This window comes from Euleptes europaea, chromosome 11 (assembly GCF_029931775.1).
Source record: "Euleptes europaea isolate rEulEur1 chromosome 11, rEulEur1.hap1, whole genome shotgun sequence".
NCBI classification, from domain to species: Eukaryota; Metazoa; Chordata; class Lepidosauria; order Squamata; family Sphaerodactylidae; genus Euleptes; species Euleptes europaea.
The window spans coordinates 35070621-35088647 of NC_079322.1; the positions used below are offsets into that span (position 1 = coordinate 35070621).

Below are 18027 nucleotides of genomic sequence, written 5' to 3' on the forward strand. Positions count from 1 at the left end.
CTCTCACCACCCCGCTACTCCTCTCAATGTGTGTACAAGAGCAGAAGGAGGTGCAGAGCTTCCGCTTTCTACACATGCACTCTAGCAAAAGGTCCCTCCAAAAATGTGGCTCTTTGAGGCTTGTGACCCAGAAAGTAGCAGGCATGACATGGGTTGAAGACCACTGCCCTGGGGGGGGGCATCATTCTGCACGGCCAGCGTGGGTGGACTTCTGACCTTTGTCTTAGGTCAGATCTCAATAGACTAACCCCACTCACAACTTCGGTGCTACATTTCCACTCCTTACATTGAGTTCATTTTTTTCAAGTCTACCGTTTGCATACTGTTTGGTTTTAAATTTTAAACAACCCTTTGCTTTTAATGTAAAAGTGTATATAAAATATTCCAGAGGAAAACAGTCTTTGACCTAAAACAGAGCAGATTAAGGAGAGTAAAGGCACTCTAACTGGATATTATTTTTAGATCACAGCAATAAAGTGAGCAGCCTGGCATACGCCCAAGAAGAGATGTAATGTGGCAGAAGGCCTCCTCAGTCAGCTGGCTCATCAAGACAGCAGCCTTGGAGAATTCAGACGACAAAAACCTATGCTACTTCAGTTATTCAGGTAAGTATGTGCTCCTAGTTAATTTAATAAAAACATGTTCATGCTGTCTTTAGTCACTGAAGTCTCAAAGTGATTTGCATAAAACTGTCTATCACCAATGTATTTCCTTCAAAATTCTATTTTTTTTTTTAAAAAGCCACCTTGGCTTCTCAATGGTTAAAATGCTGGTTTCTGATAAATCTTACCAAATCTCACAAGTAACCCAACAAAAATACCACTTGTTGATTTTCTGGATATCTGATTATTCTAACACGTTTGGATGCATCATGCCTCATTTTGATACAACTGCACTTTTTACGCTACCAGAAAAGTGCCTTTCTTCACAGCAGTGCTTACCGGAACAAAACAAATGCACAAAATGAGTCCATTTGGGGAGAGAATCTCCTGCACTGAGTTGGGCATTTTGGAAATCCTGGGAAAACCCCTCCCCCACCTTAAATGCAGGACCAAGTCTTCTTTCTGGACCACATCCTGCCACCTCACTGTAGTCAAGTGTCCACTTGGTCACACATTTTGCAAACAGTTCCTAGCTTAAACTGAAATGTTAACTTGTACTTTGCTGAGGCAGCTGGAGTAATGACAACAGATTCTGCAGGAAACTAGGGAAAGGCTTTAGTGGGGAGATGTGCAGGTATGTGATAACTCCTTGAAATACAAAAGTTACAAGTAAGCGTTCCTTCCTCTTCTTTTTTGAGTGCTCCCATGCCTTTACATAAATGTCTCGTCTTTTGCCCTGACCTGGATGGCCCAAGCTAGCCCAATCTCATCAGAGCTTGGAAGTTAACCAGGGTCAGCCTGGTTAAGCACTTGGATGGGAGACAACCAAGGTAGTCCTGGGTTGCTACTCAGAGGTAGGCAATGGCAAACCACCTCTGTCTTTTGCCTTGAAAACCTTATGGGGTTGCTGAAGTCAGCTGTGATTTGATGACATTTTCCAACACCACCTCATCTTATACCCATTTTCTGTAGAGCCTGCTCTTGGGACTTCTGCCCTGCAAGGTTCCTGCTTATAATTTTCCAGTGCTGACTGGCTTGGGCAACCCAGTCACTATCTAACATTTCCCTTTTTAATCTCCCATTGCACAGTGAACAGGGAGCAACAACACATGTGGCCAACCTTATACTTAGTTCATTTATGCCCCTAACACAGCATGAAAGTACTGCACAGAAAGCTCTGGAGAACTGTAAAAGGCATCAATTTCCCAGAGCCTCAAACTCCTTTGATCTCCTTCACAGAGAGGTTTACATGTTACTTTTATCCGCAAGAACACATTGCCACCCAACGGAATCAGACAGGAAGCCCTCTAAACAACACATATTGGCCACATCTGAAAGAGTTTATCTTGGAGGCAATCTAGGTGCTGAAATCATGTTATAATCACCTTAGCAGTTCCAACTTTAATGTGATATTGTTAACCAAAGCACAGGAGCAAGGCACATTTGGAACTGGCAAAGCAAGGAGGATCTACGTATGCAAACCCAGCTAGCCTGTGCCGTGTGCAAGAGAGCATTATTCTGGCAAAATGGATGTTACCACAGAAGAGCAGTGAAAGGCTCGCCACAGATGTTATATCTCAGAGGATAAAGCTTAGCGTTAACTTCCAGCTGAGGACATGTAATCAATCTTCATATGAGCTTATTAGCTGCATCTCCCTTATGTTAACTTGGTCCCAACAGAAAACAAAACAAAGCAAAAAGAAGCCGGGAGCTGTCAGCAGCGTGATTCAGCTTTAAGTTAAAAAAAAAAAAATTAAAGAAGAAGCAGTTTCTCAAGGCTAGCATTTCTGCCCCAGTAAGTCTCCCAGTTGTATTTGGGACACAGATAAAAATGATGCTGATGCTAAAAATAAAACGGTTCGCCCATCCTGCAAACTCTGAAAAGCAGCTCCAGAGTTAAACCAGCCTTGCTGTGGAGAAGACACTACCCCCTTCCCACTATCGTAAACTGCTGCATTCTGCTTGCCCTTCAGGAACCTGTCCTGCGTCCCACTAGGACTGACACTCCCCTTTCCAGTTCTGGTTTGTGTGGAAGGCATTCAAGAAATCACCTCTTTGTGTTCCTGCTATGCTATTAGGGAGCTTCTGTTTTGCCATAAGGTTCCACTTAACTCTCTCCTTACCGATTCAAAATTGTTCCTCCAACTTTATATATTTGTTTGTGTGGGGTCAGGTAATGTTTATAATTTGCTCGCATATAATTTTGGTGGCTGGGTCCAAGGCAAAAATCCTGACAGGTTTTTAAAAAAACCTATTTAGGATTTTTTTTTTGGGGGGGTCACATTATGAGAAGACAGGAGTCACTGGAAAAGACAATCATGCTAGGAAAAGTTGAAGGCAGCAGGAAAAAAGGAAGACCCAACAAGAGATGGATTGACTCTATACAGGAAGCCACAGCTCTCAATTTGTAAGACCTGAGCAAGGCTCTTAAAGATAGGACGTTTTAGAGGACATTGATTCATAGGGTCACCATGAGTCGGAAGCGACTTGACGGCACTTAACACACACACACACACACACACACACAGATTTAGGATTTTAAAAAGCACAGAAACAGATAGGAAATAATTTCGGAATTTAGCTATTTAAGAATAGCAAATATATATATATTTGCATGAAACATGCATATGGAAAAGAATGTATGCTAAAGAGTTTTTAAGCTTTAGCAAACCACAGCACAGTAGCACAGTACTCGAGCTTTTCTCACAAACAGAACGAGCAGCCTGTTTGCTGGGCCTCATGGACTTGCATGCAAAGTTCAGAAGGGTCCCTCATGATCACAGTAAGGAGGCGGTCAGGAACGCTACATGAAACATGCATGTGGATTTATAGGAAACATTTCATTAGCACCTCTGGATCTCCACCCCTTTTCTTGTTTGAAATAACTAACCATACAATAACAGTTGAAAAGCAACAAAGGAAACTAAAAGTTCTGATCTTCACTTTTACCTTTAAAACCACTTGAAGAAAACAGAAGATCGAAATTCCATCTACAGCAAGTTCACTAAGCATGTTTTGTTCAAGGCACAATTCGTAAGAAAAAAAGACTTAGGGTGTATTGTAAAAGATGCTAATAAAATGCTCTGCTGTAGAATGAATGCAATTTTTTAAAACATTGGGCATGATCTCTCCCCTCCCAGAGTGTGTACTGACCCATGTGCACAGAGGTGCCATGTTGTACCATTTAGATCACCCTGTGTGTACACAGCTCTCTGAGTGAGGTGCCCGGGCAACCGCTTGGCCATTCACAATGGAGCAAAGCCCACTGACATATGTTATCTCTATAGCCAGTAACTGGCTCTTCTGCTAGGTACTCCTTCTGTGGTACCCTTGCAAAGGAGTGAGGTGGGCAAGAAAGGGAGGATACTGTTTAACTCCAATGTGGTAGTCCCCCTTTAGCTGTTTCATGTGGAGGAAGGGGGAGGATCATATTCCCCTTGTTATTTTCTTTAACAGTTTCTTCAATGGTCTTTTCTGAAACAAAATGAGTTGCAAATGAATTCACAGGCTATTAATCTGCCGTACATGGCACAGGAGGGAAAACTCATTAGACGAGCTGATGCAATTACACCCCTTACATAAGCATCTCCACCAAACATGGATTTCGTTTTGTTATTAATCGTTTACTATAAACTTCTAGTCAAAATTAAAACTGGCAAGTAAAAGGCTGGGCAAAACAGGAAGGAAGGCAGAAGAAGGGTCAAAGAGGACTAAAAGGCAAAGACTTTAATTTGTCACAGAAAAACGGCACACAGGCAAAATTAAAACTCAGAAAAATCATGCGGCAGTTAATCATCTGCCAAAGCATAAACAGCCCATTGGGTTGGATCCTAAGATAACTCCTATGCATGTGTCTATTATGTATACTCTACCCTCTGTTTACAACATCTTTCTCTCTTCTTCTATTTTATCATCACAACAACCCTGTGAGGGAGGTTAGACTGTTAATGACTGGCCCAAAGTCATCCAGTGAGATTCCATGGTAGACAGGGGACATTTCCACACACTAGGAATTCACAGAAACTGCTGAACCTATCATTACAATGCTATATCGATATATCAACATTTTAATTTAATTTTTTTAATTTAGAAACATAAATGTATACAAAATACAGATTTTTAAAAATTAACAGTCCTACCATCATAAACAACAAAAATATATCATACTCCAACATTCCATAAACTTATTTGAAAGAGCAAAAGGGTCTCTTTACTGTTCTTTGGAGACAAGTTAATTTAATAAGTGATACATTCTCTCAAACAGAATTCAACCAATCTCTTGGAGCTGGAGGGTCTGGTTCCCCCCCCCTCCCCATCTAGCAGCAAGGATTATTTTAGCAACCACAAGTAGGGTTAAGACAGATTCCAAATGTGAAAAACGACATAATCTTTAATACAACCCAATAATATAATCTTTCCAAAGCTCCTCCTTGCCAGAGGCTGAATGTAAATCAGCTGAGCTGGGCAACAGAGGCAGAGCTGCAGCAAGGTGAGTGCTGGGGAGCATTAACTGAGGTTGCTGTGAGAGGACTATGTTTGAGGGTGAGTAGGTGCATGTAGCTGCTTGAGCCTGCTAAAGAGGGGTTTTTGATCAGTGCTGGATGGTGATGAGTATGAGAGGCAGAAGCTGGGAGCATTTAAACTGCAAAGCTCCTCCTCGCCAGAGGCTGAATGTAATAAGAAACATGCATAATATTCAAGTAGGAAAATAAAGCGGTTTAAGATCGAAAACCTTGTTAAAGGAGGTAATCGGTAAAGCTAATATATTTAGAAGATCTATTGCTAATATCTATGTTAAATGGAATAGGGATTTATAGATACTACCCAGCACCAATCAAAACCCCCTCTTTAGCAGACTACTAGGGCTGTTGGAAAATAAAATCAGGAAAATTCAGGTTCAGGTTTAATTGGGCTCCCCCCCCCCCCGGGAAAACCCGAATGCCGAATTCCCCTATACCATTAAAGGTGGGAATTCGGCTTTAAATTTAGGATTCCCAAAAAATTCGGCCATTTAAACCCATTAAACCCATTTTGTGGCTTTCTGCGGCTCCTGGGGAAGGCATTTTTGTAGGCAGAGGTCCCAAATTTTCCGGGTAGCTTGAAGGGACTCTCCTTGCAAGAGCCCCCAAATTTGGTGAAGACCAGGTCAGGGGGTCCGAAGTTATGGGGTCTGGAAGGGGTCACCCCATCCTCCTCCATTGAAATGCATTGGCAAAGTGGCTGTATTCAGAATCTTTAGTGTGATCTTTGCAATGTATCTTTGCAAAGTTTGTCCCATGCTTTCATAGAGATACAATGTATCTACATTTCAAAGGAGGAGGATGGGGGCGACCCCTTCCAGACCCCATAACTCCAGACCCCCTGACCCAAGCTTTACCAAACGTGGGAGTTCGTGCAAGGAGAGTCCCTTCTAGCTTCCCTGAAAATTTGGACCTGCAAAAATGCCCCCACAGGAGCCGCGGAAAGGCATTCCTGCTAAAGCTGAATTTCTGGGCATGGCAAATTCGGCTTTGCCAACCTCCCAGATTTTGCTGATTCGGTAAACCCAAACCAGAAATTTACCGAAATGCCTTTTTTTTTTTTTTTTTTTTTACCAAATCAACAGCCCTACAGACTACAAGAAGGCTCACACACCCACTCACCTTCAAGCACAGTCCTCTCACAGTTAATGCTTCCCAACAGTTTTAGGAGGGGCACAACCAGCACTCACCTTGCCAGCAGCTCTGCCTCTGTCTCCCAGCCCATCTGATTTACATTTAGATGAATGGATTAATAAATTAACAGAGTACACAACTATGGCAAAACTGACATCTTTTATACATAATAGATCAATCTCCGAATATTGGGGAAATGAATTTCCCCCCCAACTATATAGCTAGAAATTTGGAACAGAATTTAATTAAATTGAGACAGAATGAGAAAGATTTCAGTAATACATGTTTAACAAGCAAGTAATAAATATGTTGTTAGGTATGGAAAAATATGTTGAGAACAAAGATTAATGTAATTTAAAGAAGTTGACAACTGAATCGTAATTTTGAATGGCAAGCTTCACGTATATTGTTATGTGTTTATGCTTACATGTTTTTATTTTTTGTTTGTAAAAAATAAAATTTTAAAAAATCTTTTTAAAAATTATGATTGAGTGCCAGTTTTACCCCCACACACTACAGATACAAGCATTACCTGTTGAACTACTGTTAAATGAACTCTGCAAAGAGGACAAATGAGTCAATCCTATGTACTGAACACAAGAAAAATGTCTTATTAATCATGGATTTGAAGAGTCTGCTTTAAAAGGAGAAAAGCCAGATAAGGATATGAATGTTACTAAAACCTTGGCCTCTCATCTTTTAGTAATTCTGCATAAACTAAAAAAATTTAAAAAATTATACTTAGGATGTACTTAGAAGGGGAAAGGGATATTAAAATCTGTCCGTCAGTCTGTCTTAGTGTGGTTAGGCTTAAGGCTTTGGCCAGTAAAGCCATACTATTAAAAGAAAGGAAAATAATTATATAAAGAAAATTGCTGGATTAAAGCCAAATCATTCACCTCCACAAAATACAGTCGCAGTCTAAGTTATCGTGTGCGGACTGAACACAAAGCAAAAGAAAATCTGTATGAACCATCTACCATGGCTCATTAGCTCCTCGAGGGAAAAAAACCCACAGTAAAAAGTGTCATTAAATCTCTGGATATCTGCAAGGAGAATAATTATTTTGCCACAAATCTCTGGAATTAACTGCATCTGAAAGTAAATCACCAGAGAGTGAAACAAATGTGATCTAGTCCTCTTTTGAGAGCATATCATACTTACTTGTGTCTTTAAAATCCTATAATGGGGACTGCATAAGCCTGTTCTGTCCTCAAAGCTGGTATCTATTGACACAGCCTCAAAGGGCAGAATTTGGCCTCAAGGATTATGTGCTCCTTGTTTTGCTATTTCATAAGGCAGCAACCAAATTAAACAGTAATGGGTACCCAGAAAATTTCGCACAGTTCAAGCTGGGCACTCTTTCTTTCTTTGGCCTCCAGAGCAGGCAATTTAGGCTGCTATTTCCAGGTGTCCACTAAGATTAACTTTTCCATTTGGGAGTGGTTAAACAGCAATAGGCCTGTTTTCCTATCTGGCCCTGGGAGTACCATTTTGTCTTTTGTGTGCACCATTCATGCTGAAAGGGACAGTGAACTCACAGTCAATCAGGCACTTGAGGGCCACCTTTAACTACTTGAAGATCCTGGGCAAAGTATAACTAATGGTCCCTCTGGCTTTACCCTTTTCTGAGTGGAAGCATCTGGAAACATGGCTTCTGCGGGGAGGGGGGGAATCTTCCCTACTCGTCAGTTACGGATTCATTTCAACACTGTGGCAAATTTAACAGAATTATGGCACCAAGAAAGTCTATAAGAAGCCTCACTACTCCAGTGTCTACTGCATGGCTAATATTTAGATATTCGTTTATCACCATTACCTAAACCCAGTACTGGGGTAATTCTGATATAATATCTACCAAGTGGTACTGAGATATATACTGTGATGATTTAAAATGTTACAAGACCATGTATATACTTGCTAGTAGCTAGCTCAAGATGACAAAGAGTTATAAAATTAAAGTGGAAGCTGGATGCTCAGCCGAACGGATGAGCAGGAATATGAATATGGGCTTCCCTACTAAAACAAAGTTGCCAAAAACCTGGAGAAAAAATGTCCTGCTTCTTTAATAGTGCCTTAATAGTGCCATGGTGGGTAGGGAAGGAAGCATGGTATAGCCCGATCTCGTCAGATCTCGCAAGCTAAGCAGGGTCAGCCCTGGTTAGTATTTGGGTGGGAGACCACAAGGAATACCAGGGTTCCTATGCAGAGGAAGGCACTGGCAAACCACCTCTGTTAGTCTCTTGCCTTGAAAACCCCATAAGGGGTCGCCATAATTCAGCTGCTACTTGACAGCACTTTACATACACACACTTACCATGGTGATTTACCTCTATGCCATGAAAAGCTTCACCTGCCCATTACAACTGCCCATTACCTGGCCATTTTCCACAAATTAAATTCCTATTAAAGGGCAGGACATTTTTCTCCATGTCTGTTGGCAATGCTATGTTTAACATCTACCACTCTGACACCCTGGTTATTGTGAACAAGACTAGTGTGTGAGCTTGGTCTAAAGTGGCATGCCTGGGAGATGCCAGAGCCCAGGACACAAAGTAGTATTTCTTAACCCACTGTAATTACCTCCGTGGGTCTTAACTGTTAGGAGATAGCTTGGAGGAGGTGATCTCCTCTCCTGGATGAAGGGAGAGGCCAGATGTGTGTTCGTGAAGAAAAACAGTTTAGATGCTGGCAAAGACAAAGAGGAAAGAGGCAGGACATTTTCTTCATGCTTGCTGGCAACCCTATGTACAGGAAGTCTGCAATTAAAAAGGCTAGGGGCTATTTTTAAAAAAATGAAAGCTGGAAATTCAGAGGTGCTAATAGGTTGTGGCAAAAGATCTAACATTGTATGTGTAAAGGGCCATCATGCTGCAGCTGATTTATGGTGACTCCCATCAAGGGGCTTTCAAGGCATGTGAGAAGTAGATATGGTTTGCCATTGCCTTCCTCTGCTGAGTCTTCCTTGGTGATCTCCCTTCCAAGTACTGATCCTTCAGGCTATACCATGCCACCTTCTCTCATTTTCTAACATTACTACATTATAATGATCTTATATTTTCCTATTTTAAAAAATAAAGTCAGAAAAAGAAAATATTGTCGAAGGCTTTCACGGTCAGAGTTCATTGGTTCTCGTAGGTTATTCAGGCTGTAACCGTGGTCTTGGTATTTTCTTTTCCTAAAATACCAAGGCCACGGTTACACAGCCCGGATAACCTACGAGAACCCTCAGAAAAAGAAGTTTACCAGTTTGGGGTGGGGGTGTTGGCTCTGGGGAGCTGAGGCAAGGACAGTGGAGCCAATGGGTGAAGGACCTTAAAAACGTGCATCTTATCATCCACACAATGTGCAAAGACGCTTTGACAGAAAGCTTTCCCAAAAGAGTGTATTAAAGAGGTGTAGGAAAAAATGTATCAAAGCACAAGAAAACCTAGAAAGTGGATGATTAGAGGATGATATCACATCCTCACATTGAAAGCCAGTGTGGTGTAGTGGTTAAGAGCAGAGGACTCTAATCTGGAGAACCAGGTTTGATTCCCCACGCCTACACAGGAAGTCTACTGGGTGACTTTGGGCCAGTCACAGTTCTCTCAGAATTCTCTCAACTCCCAGCTTCACCTACCTCACAAGGTGCCTGTTGTAGGGGGAAGGGAAGGCAATCGTAAGCCACTTTGGGACTCCTTATGGTAGAGAAAAGAGGGGTATAAAAACCAACTCTTCTTCTTCTTCTGCATGGATGTATAAAAAAACCCCACCAAACTAAAGCAAAATCTCTGTGGAAGCATCCTTTGTAAGTTTTGGGGTAAGTACACCTATTATTTAGATAGTTGCTTCCTTACTCTGGCTAGTGTCGTAGAAGAACAAATTATCAGAGAGGAGACTGATCAGCGGGCAAAGAGCATGATTCTCATCTATGTGGTAGTGGTGGTGGGGAGATGACTATTCCAAAAGATGCTGTGGAAATATGTGGCATGGCTCATAGTTTATTTTCTTGATCAAGACAGTAGTAGGCCACATCTAAAGAACATGTTGGCTTTCAATGATGACATCTGAGGGATCTCCTTTAAACGATTTATAGCCCATTCCGAAGTGCCTGATGGTTAGTTTGAACTGAAATATGTTCAATATAAATAAATGTTATATGCACAAAAATCAGAGAAAAGGTGAACTTTCAGAACCAATTTTCTGTGTGTTGTACTGGGGGGGCGGGGGGACTTGAGGGGTGCATGTTCTGCAAGCTTGCCAAAAAAAGCTGTGCAGCATCTAACTCCTATGTGAGGAATACAGTTTGTATTGTACTCAAGAATAAAAATAAAACTTTTAAAAAAAATCCCTCAGCTTCACACATCGATTGCAACAGGTGCATTTATAGCTCTTTCTGGGCCACTTTCTTATGTTATATTGTGACATTAGCAACTCCAACAAAGAACAAAAAATGCTTTTAAGATGCAGCCCAATTTGATTTTTATTGGTCTAGGTGGAACGGATGGGACTAAATAAATGGAGAACTGTTTTAAGCTGTGCATTTGTTAGTAATAACAGGCACTCCTTTACCCTTATTGCACCTGCAAGACAGTGATACCTATACTTTTATGACTCTCCTTCCCTGCCACTGAAAAATTATCAGCTGAATATTTTATAGGGACTCTAAGCTGACACACACAATTCCAAATACTACTGTGAGGTTGCTACAGTGCAGTAACAAGGTGATCCATACAAGCAGTTGCTGCTGTCTCTGGCTGCCGCACAGGCAAAGCCTGTCATACATTTCTTAATGCAGGTGCAAGGAAGATCTTATTACACACAGGGCATCTTGCTTTCCAGACGCCTTCTGCAGCTTGTAAACACAAGACCAGCTTTACAATCTGTTTTGCTTTCACATCTAAAGTTCACAGTACTGTATTCTAACCGTGGAGTTTCAGCTAATTGAAGAAACACAGATGCTTAGATTAGTTCTCTGGTGTACATTACTGTTTGGTTAGAAAACTCACCTCTTACAGTCAACAGAAGAATGGAAACCTAACAGAACGCATTCCAGAGCAAAATTAAGACACGGTTAGTTATCAAATCTTCTGCATCTAACCCATTGCCAGGTATGGGAGGTATGCGTGACTTAAGGAGTCTGATGATGTTCACAAGTGAACTGCACTAACAGGGATACATGAAATCTATAGAAATTCCCTAGATGTCTGCATACTTACCCAAGTGTCCACCATTATATAACACTAGGTCTGAGAAAGAAGGCAGGGATCTTCAAGTACTTGAAGGGCTATCATATAGAGGATGGTGCCGAGTTGTTTTCTGTTGCCCCAGAAGGTCGGACCAGAACCAATGGCTTGAAATTAAATCAAAAGAGTTTCTGTCTAGACATTAGAAAGAATTTTCTAACAATCAGAGTGGTTCCTCAGTGGAACAGGCTTCCTCGGGAGGTGGTAAGCTTTCCTTCCCTGGAGGTTTTTAAGCAGAGGCTAGATGGCCATCTGTCAGCAATGCTGATTCTATGACCTTAGGCAGTCCATGAGAAGGAGCGCATCTTGGCCATCTTCTGGGCATGGAGTAGGGATCACTGAGGGTGTGGGGGGAACTAGTTGTGAATTTCCTGCATTGTGCAGGGGGTTGGACTAGATGACCCTGGTGGTCACTTCCAACTCTATGATTCTATGAACATACACTGTGACTGCAATCCTAAGGGCACTTCCTGAAAGTAAGTCCCATTGAATAACATGAGATTTACCCAGGATTGCTCCCTGTGTTCTGGAGTAACATTCCACAGCTCCCTCCATTCCTGGTTACCTTGCCACTCTTCCTATACCTTTGTCAGTGTTTATTGTAAAACACAATCTGCTTGTTCACCAGTCTCCACTAATAGAAGAAAGTGTCAGAAAGAGATGTCTATTTGGACTTTGCCTGTATCCACCAATTTCACCATCTCATCTCTGAACAGAGATGTCTTACTTAGCTTGTCTTCAAGCTTCTATTATCAATTTGTTTACCTGTCAAATGGGAACCTGAACACTGCCCTTTGACGCTCCAACTTATGAACTTCATCTATGTGTTCGCTGAACACATCTACACAGAAGCATACTCTGCAGCTAGATCAGTATCTCAGTCCTAACCTGTAAATACAGAAAGTACAGCTATCACAATGAGTAGGAACCAGGATGTCTGCACAGTGTGAAACCGACATGAACAGTTGTTGAGTATCTTACGGAGATTCAGCACATCTGAAATTTGAGGGCTCTGACCTGCATGAGCTACAACATAGACCCCTGTGAATATGCTCCTATGTCAGTGGTCTTCAACCCATGGATTTCCATCTGCTGGGTCACAAGTTATAATTTCTTCTGCTACTTTTTGAGAAGATCTTCTAGTAGTGCACTTACGCAGAAAGACAAAGCACCATGCCTCTAGCCCATCTCTGCACATGGGATGAGACAAACAGAAGAACAGTGAGAGAAGGTCACTCGGCAGCAGGCTCACAAACGTATTCTCTTATCCCTTTGCCTGGCCAGCTGTGCCACACCCGTGACAGTTGGTCCACCAACACTCCATGCATATGCAAAATCTCTCCTTTGCCATTTCTCTCTTTTGCCAGTCTGGCCTGCTTCAACCATTCCTACACCCACTAGTCTGTCTTCCAATGCCCAGTGCATGCTTCCAGAGTGGAACACCTCCCCCAACAGCATGCTCACAACTCTGGCTCCTCTTCCTGTCATTTGACTCTGATATCATGTAATTTCCTGTCATGCTCGCAGTTCAATGGGTCTCATGCTGCCATTGGGGGAAGGGTTAAAGGTTGGTGGCGGCTATGGAAAAGTTGACAAACACTGCTCTATATGATATACAAAGACTTTTTATGCAAGTGATATAAAAGAGCCATTCGACTGTTACAAAACGTATTTAATCTATTACTTCTGACAAGGTAGCCACATTTCCACCCCCAAACCAGTATATATATTCTAATAGTGAAGTCAGCCAAATTTGCAGAAACTTAAATCCAGTGACTGGAGCTGTGAACAGGAAAGACAGATCTTTCTACAAACCTGAATAACGTCCCAGGTTTGCAGAAAAATCTGAAATCTAAAATAAATACATTAGGGTTGTTTTTTTAAAAAAAACACCCAAACGATAAAAAAAGCACTTGCAGCTTTAAGAAACGGATTCCCTCAGTGGCCACTGCTGGGCAGAGTTTGGGGAGGGGAGGAGTCTCAGCCAGATATAATGCCACAGAAGCCACCCTCTAAAGCAGCCATTTTCTCTGAGGGGCAGATCTCTGTCATCTGGAGATCTTTTGTAATTCCAGGAGATTTCCAGGTCCCACCTAGAGGTTGGCAAACCTAGGCCTGGCAGAAAACCCTGGGTGAATTGATATCACCCAATTTGCACGACTCAACTAGGCCTGCTTGCTGTTCAACAGCAGCCACCCTACGAAAGCCAGTATGGTGTAGAGGTTAGAGCTTAAGAGTAGGGTCTGGGACACCCAGGGTTGGAATCCCCATCTTCTTGTGGAAGTTCACTGGGTGATTTTAGGTTAGTCACATACTTTCAGTATAATCTACCTCACGGGGTTGCTGTGCAGATAAAAAGGAGCACAGAATAACGTAAGCTGCTTTGGTCCACACTGTGCAGAAAGGTGGGGTATAAATGAAGGAAATAAATAAAAAAATAAAGCTGAAGATGGGAGGGAGCTAAAGGTTAGGTTAATGAATGGCTGAGAAGGGGAGAATGAGGCAGAGAGAGGGCAGAGGATATGGGGGTTGTCAGGAGGGAAAGAGGAAAGGGGGAAAGGGGGATACAGGAGAAAGTCCCCCCCACAAGTCCTTGAGGGTTCCCTACCATGCAAGTGGGCTTTTCCCAGTAGCCGGCATCACACAACTGGGCCATAGTTTTCCTAGTAGAAGCTGCTGGGGGGGAGGGGGGGAGGAAGGGAATCCTGAAGACAAAGCAGCAGATATAGATTGGCTGTTGGGTGGTAAGGGGAGAGGGAAGAAGGAAAAGAGGAGAGGATACAGGGGATTTCAGGAAATGGAAAGAGGAAATAGTGGGGGAGGGGGAAATGAGATGCGGGTTCCCACTTGTGTGTATGTGTGTGTGTATATATGGGGGGCAGACAATGGCAAACCATCTCGTCTCTTGCCTTGAAACTCCTACATGGTTAGCGTAAGTTGGCTGCGACATGATGGCACTTTTCATTATATATATATCCATCCATCCCAGTATATATATCCAGATAAAGATATTGAAATTGTAGTAGAGGCTATCAACTCACATTCTTTGGACATTCCCACTTCAAAGCACTTCTGTAGTCTGCAGTACTGGCAGCGATTCCTAGTGACTTTATTAATAACACAGTTCTTATCTCGGTGACATGTATAAACCATGTTCTTCTGAATGCTTCTGCGGAAAAAACCCTGCAATCAAGCAGAAAAAAAGGGAATGAAACGAAACCTCTCATCACACTGCCAACTGTTCCCTCCTGTGATTGAAAGAGATACAACATTATGAGTGGTTTTGATAACCTTCAGAGCTGTTATGAAATATTCAACATTTAATACTTCTTTGCAGCACAGGAAATCAGAGTTTACTTAAAAATAAACACTGTGGTTTTCCAGCAGGGCATAGCCATCCAGTATACAAAACAAGCATTCAAAAATACAGGACAAACCCAGGATCACACATATAATTGGGGAAAACTCTGCAGTGACAGAATGGATGTTCTGTATTTATTTAGAAAATGTTTGTTCTGTCTCTCCAGTGACCTGCCTCAGGAAGTTTACAATATTAAAATAAATAAAAAAGTAAAAGGTATTAATTAAAATCCATCATAAAAAACCAAGCCCAGCATAAAAATATAAGACCACAAGAAAATAATTAAAATACCAATTTCCAGTGTTAAAAGATCAATTCCTTAATTAAAAGCCAGGGTGAGGTCTGGTGCCTAAAAGAAAGCAGCCTTGGCGCCAGGTAAGCATCAAGGGGAATGGCATTCCTAGGTGAGGTGCCACTCCTAAGAAAGCCCTGTTTCTGGTTGCCACTCACCATAAGAGGCAGGTCTTAATTGGCAGGCTGGACAATATGGGAAGAGGTGGCCCTTCATGCACAATGACCCTTAGAGCTCTAAAGGTAAGAACCAGCAATTTGTGCCTAGAAAAAACCAGTGCAGCCAGTGCAGTATATGAGCTATTCTATCATGTACATAGCTGAAAGTGTTCCTGGGTTGGACACACTCCTGCCAATCACACAGGTGCCTTTTCAAATGCTGAGGCCTCCATGTAATCAGCCATCTACATGGAGAGTCCATGTCATACTGTAGGATATTCGTTCAGTGAAAGGGAATAATAGCACTACTTCTTCATCTGCTTTCGGCAGTGCTGTGACAGATTAATGCCTGTTAAACTATAACAGCCCCATTTACCAGAAAAATTCTGGTTCTGTTTATATAATTTACCATTGACTCCCTAAATAACCGACTGATTGGGCAAAACGCTTTGGTCCAATAGGATGTATTGTACACAAGATTTACAATTATGCAACCACACTGAAATCTCCTATTTACTCCTATGGTACCAAGGCTCAATACTGTGTAATTGTGAAACCAGAAGAGAACAAACAGTCAATTAAATTAGAAGATGAAAAGGCAGCTACAGTTTAATCAAAGGAAGCAGATTATAGCTGAGTTCATTCACTAAAGCGGTTGATCAGTGTCATTGTCTGAATGCAGGACATACTAGTTAGAGTCTATCAAAAACAGGATCTGAAGCCTGTATCCAGAAGTTGGGTTATTAACAGTATAGTTATATTTTAATTAGCTATATAGTTAATAAATCCTGATTTAATTGTGGTTGTCCCCCAGCAATGGCCTCCCAGACTACAGAGAGAAGGCAATGAAAACAATGTTTTTAAGGCAAACCACTATTTGGGTGACTGTGTGCTAAATTCTGGTTTTACAAGCTAACCATCATTAAAATAAAGCATAGTGTTGTGTGATGTCTTAAATAAGCCAATAGGTCAGGAGGAGCACCTGAATGGCAGGTTGCCCCGATGGAGCGGGTCCAAGCCAAATTCCTTAGAGCAATACTTTAAGTACCACCATGCGTATCGAACTCTTGGGTACGCCTGGAGACCGGGATGTTAAAGACGGAAGCTAGGATCGGTCTTTCCTCCATTTATCTTTGGCTGAAAGTGCTTGGTGCAACTGAAGGCCTTCTGCCTTTGCTCCTTGGTGGCGATTTTAAACCCAGATGGTGGCGACAGACTGAAAGGAGAGTCACAAGCCTAGGATTCTCCACCCACTCTCTGTTAGAGCTTACCATTGATCAAGCAAAGCAATTAACCAGGCAGAGGCTTTTTGACATCGAACGTCAAAATGAGCTTGTGAACTCTCTGGCATTTTTGGCCCCAGACAACAATAGGTATGTGTTAGTGCCAGCACAATATCTTTCATATTTGGAAACGAACAAACAAAGAAGGGCTTTTTCGCTTGCTAGAATCTCTACCTTACCCTCGGTGATCCTAGAAGGCAGATTTAGGAGATTACCAAGATCAGAATGGGGATGTCCCTGTAAGTCAGGCGAAGTTGAATCTACTGCGCATGTCTTTTTCAGGTGCTCGTTCTATCAGGAAGTCCGATTCAAGCTCTCCTTAATCTAATAAAGGATAGCTCCAAGGAAGGGAGACTGAGGAGTCTCCTATGGGAAGGATCAGACCAGAGAGTGAAGCAAGTAGCTAAATTCAGTGCCGCAATATATAAGATCCGTCAGACAAAGCTGGGGCTTGGTAATTTAACTTAAAATAGAAATGTTTTATTAATTTGAGGTCTGTTTAAATTATATAAACTGTTTATGAATTGTATATCCTATAGTTTTAGTTACTGTATACTCTCCAATTTTAATTCTGTAACTTATATGAATGTTCTTAATGGCATTTGCCGAATTAATAAATGAATCTGAATCTCAGTGGCAGGTTTGAATGAGATATCCCCTACGTCTACATTTTGGATAACATGAAATCTACCCTCGGTTGGTCTCATGTGTTGTCAATTAGAGCTTAATTTTGGCCTTTTATGAACCCTCAAATGGTTGCTTGCAGTCTTTCACAAATGAACAAGATCAAAAATAATTTGATCTAAATAAATAAAAACTATAGCAAGATACTATTACCACCCCCCAATATCAAAATATGGATTACCAGAACTCTCTTGGGAACTGTTTTTCAAAATAATGTCTTGTTCCGTCATGCTTTTCTAATGGCACTGAGCAAAAAGCATAGCTTGGATTCAAAGAAGCCTGAGTACAGCTCTCCTTCTGCAGCAGGGTTTCCCACCCAACCTGTTGCAACCACTACACCTCCCCAACCATTCCTGAAGGTCAAGTGACATGGTATGGGAAGCTTCATCTGTGGCAAATCAACAGAAATTTGAGAGCTTTCCCCTTGTTCACAAACAAGCATCTTCAAGCTCATGGAAAAGGCTCCAGATTCAAACCCATGTTCTTGGTGGTATCATAGAGAAGCAAAACAACAACGTATTTTTTTTTTAATGGGCCACCCAATCCACAGAACAAGGGAAACCAAACCCACAATATAATCGTTACGAGAAGGATATTGTAGCCACTTGACTTGTATTTATAGGTCACCTTTTTGACAGTCATCCTGTTGGCCTAGCAATCCTTTCAACCCAGGGTTTAATTACAATTGCTCAGAAAGGGAAAATGAGAAGGCCCCTCTCATTTACAGGAAGAACCTGAATTTCTAACCATGGAAAATAGAAAAGC

At 41.8% G+C, this 18027-nt stretch overlaps 1 protein-coding gene across 2 annotated transcripts in view; it reads right to left on the minus strand.

Moving 5' to 3' along the window:
* RARB (retinoic acid receptor beta) overlaps window positions 1–18027 on the minus strand; it is a 233296-nt gene that overhangs the window by 38566 nt on the left and 176703 nt on the right. For both annotated transcript variants that reach the window (XM_056857879.1, XM_056857878.1), the window contains exon 3: window positions 14526–14667. In XM_056857879.1, the coding sequence (XP_056713857.1) occupies window positions 14526–14667 (142 nt within the window). The remainder of the gene's footprint in view (window positions 1–14525; window positions 14668–18027) is intronic.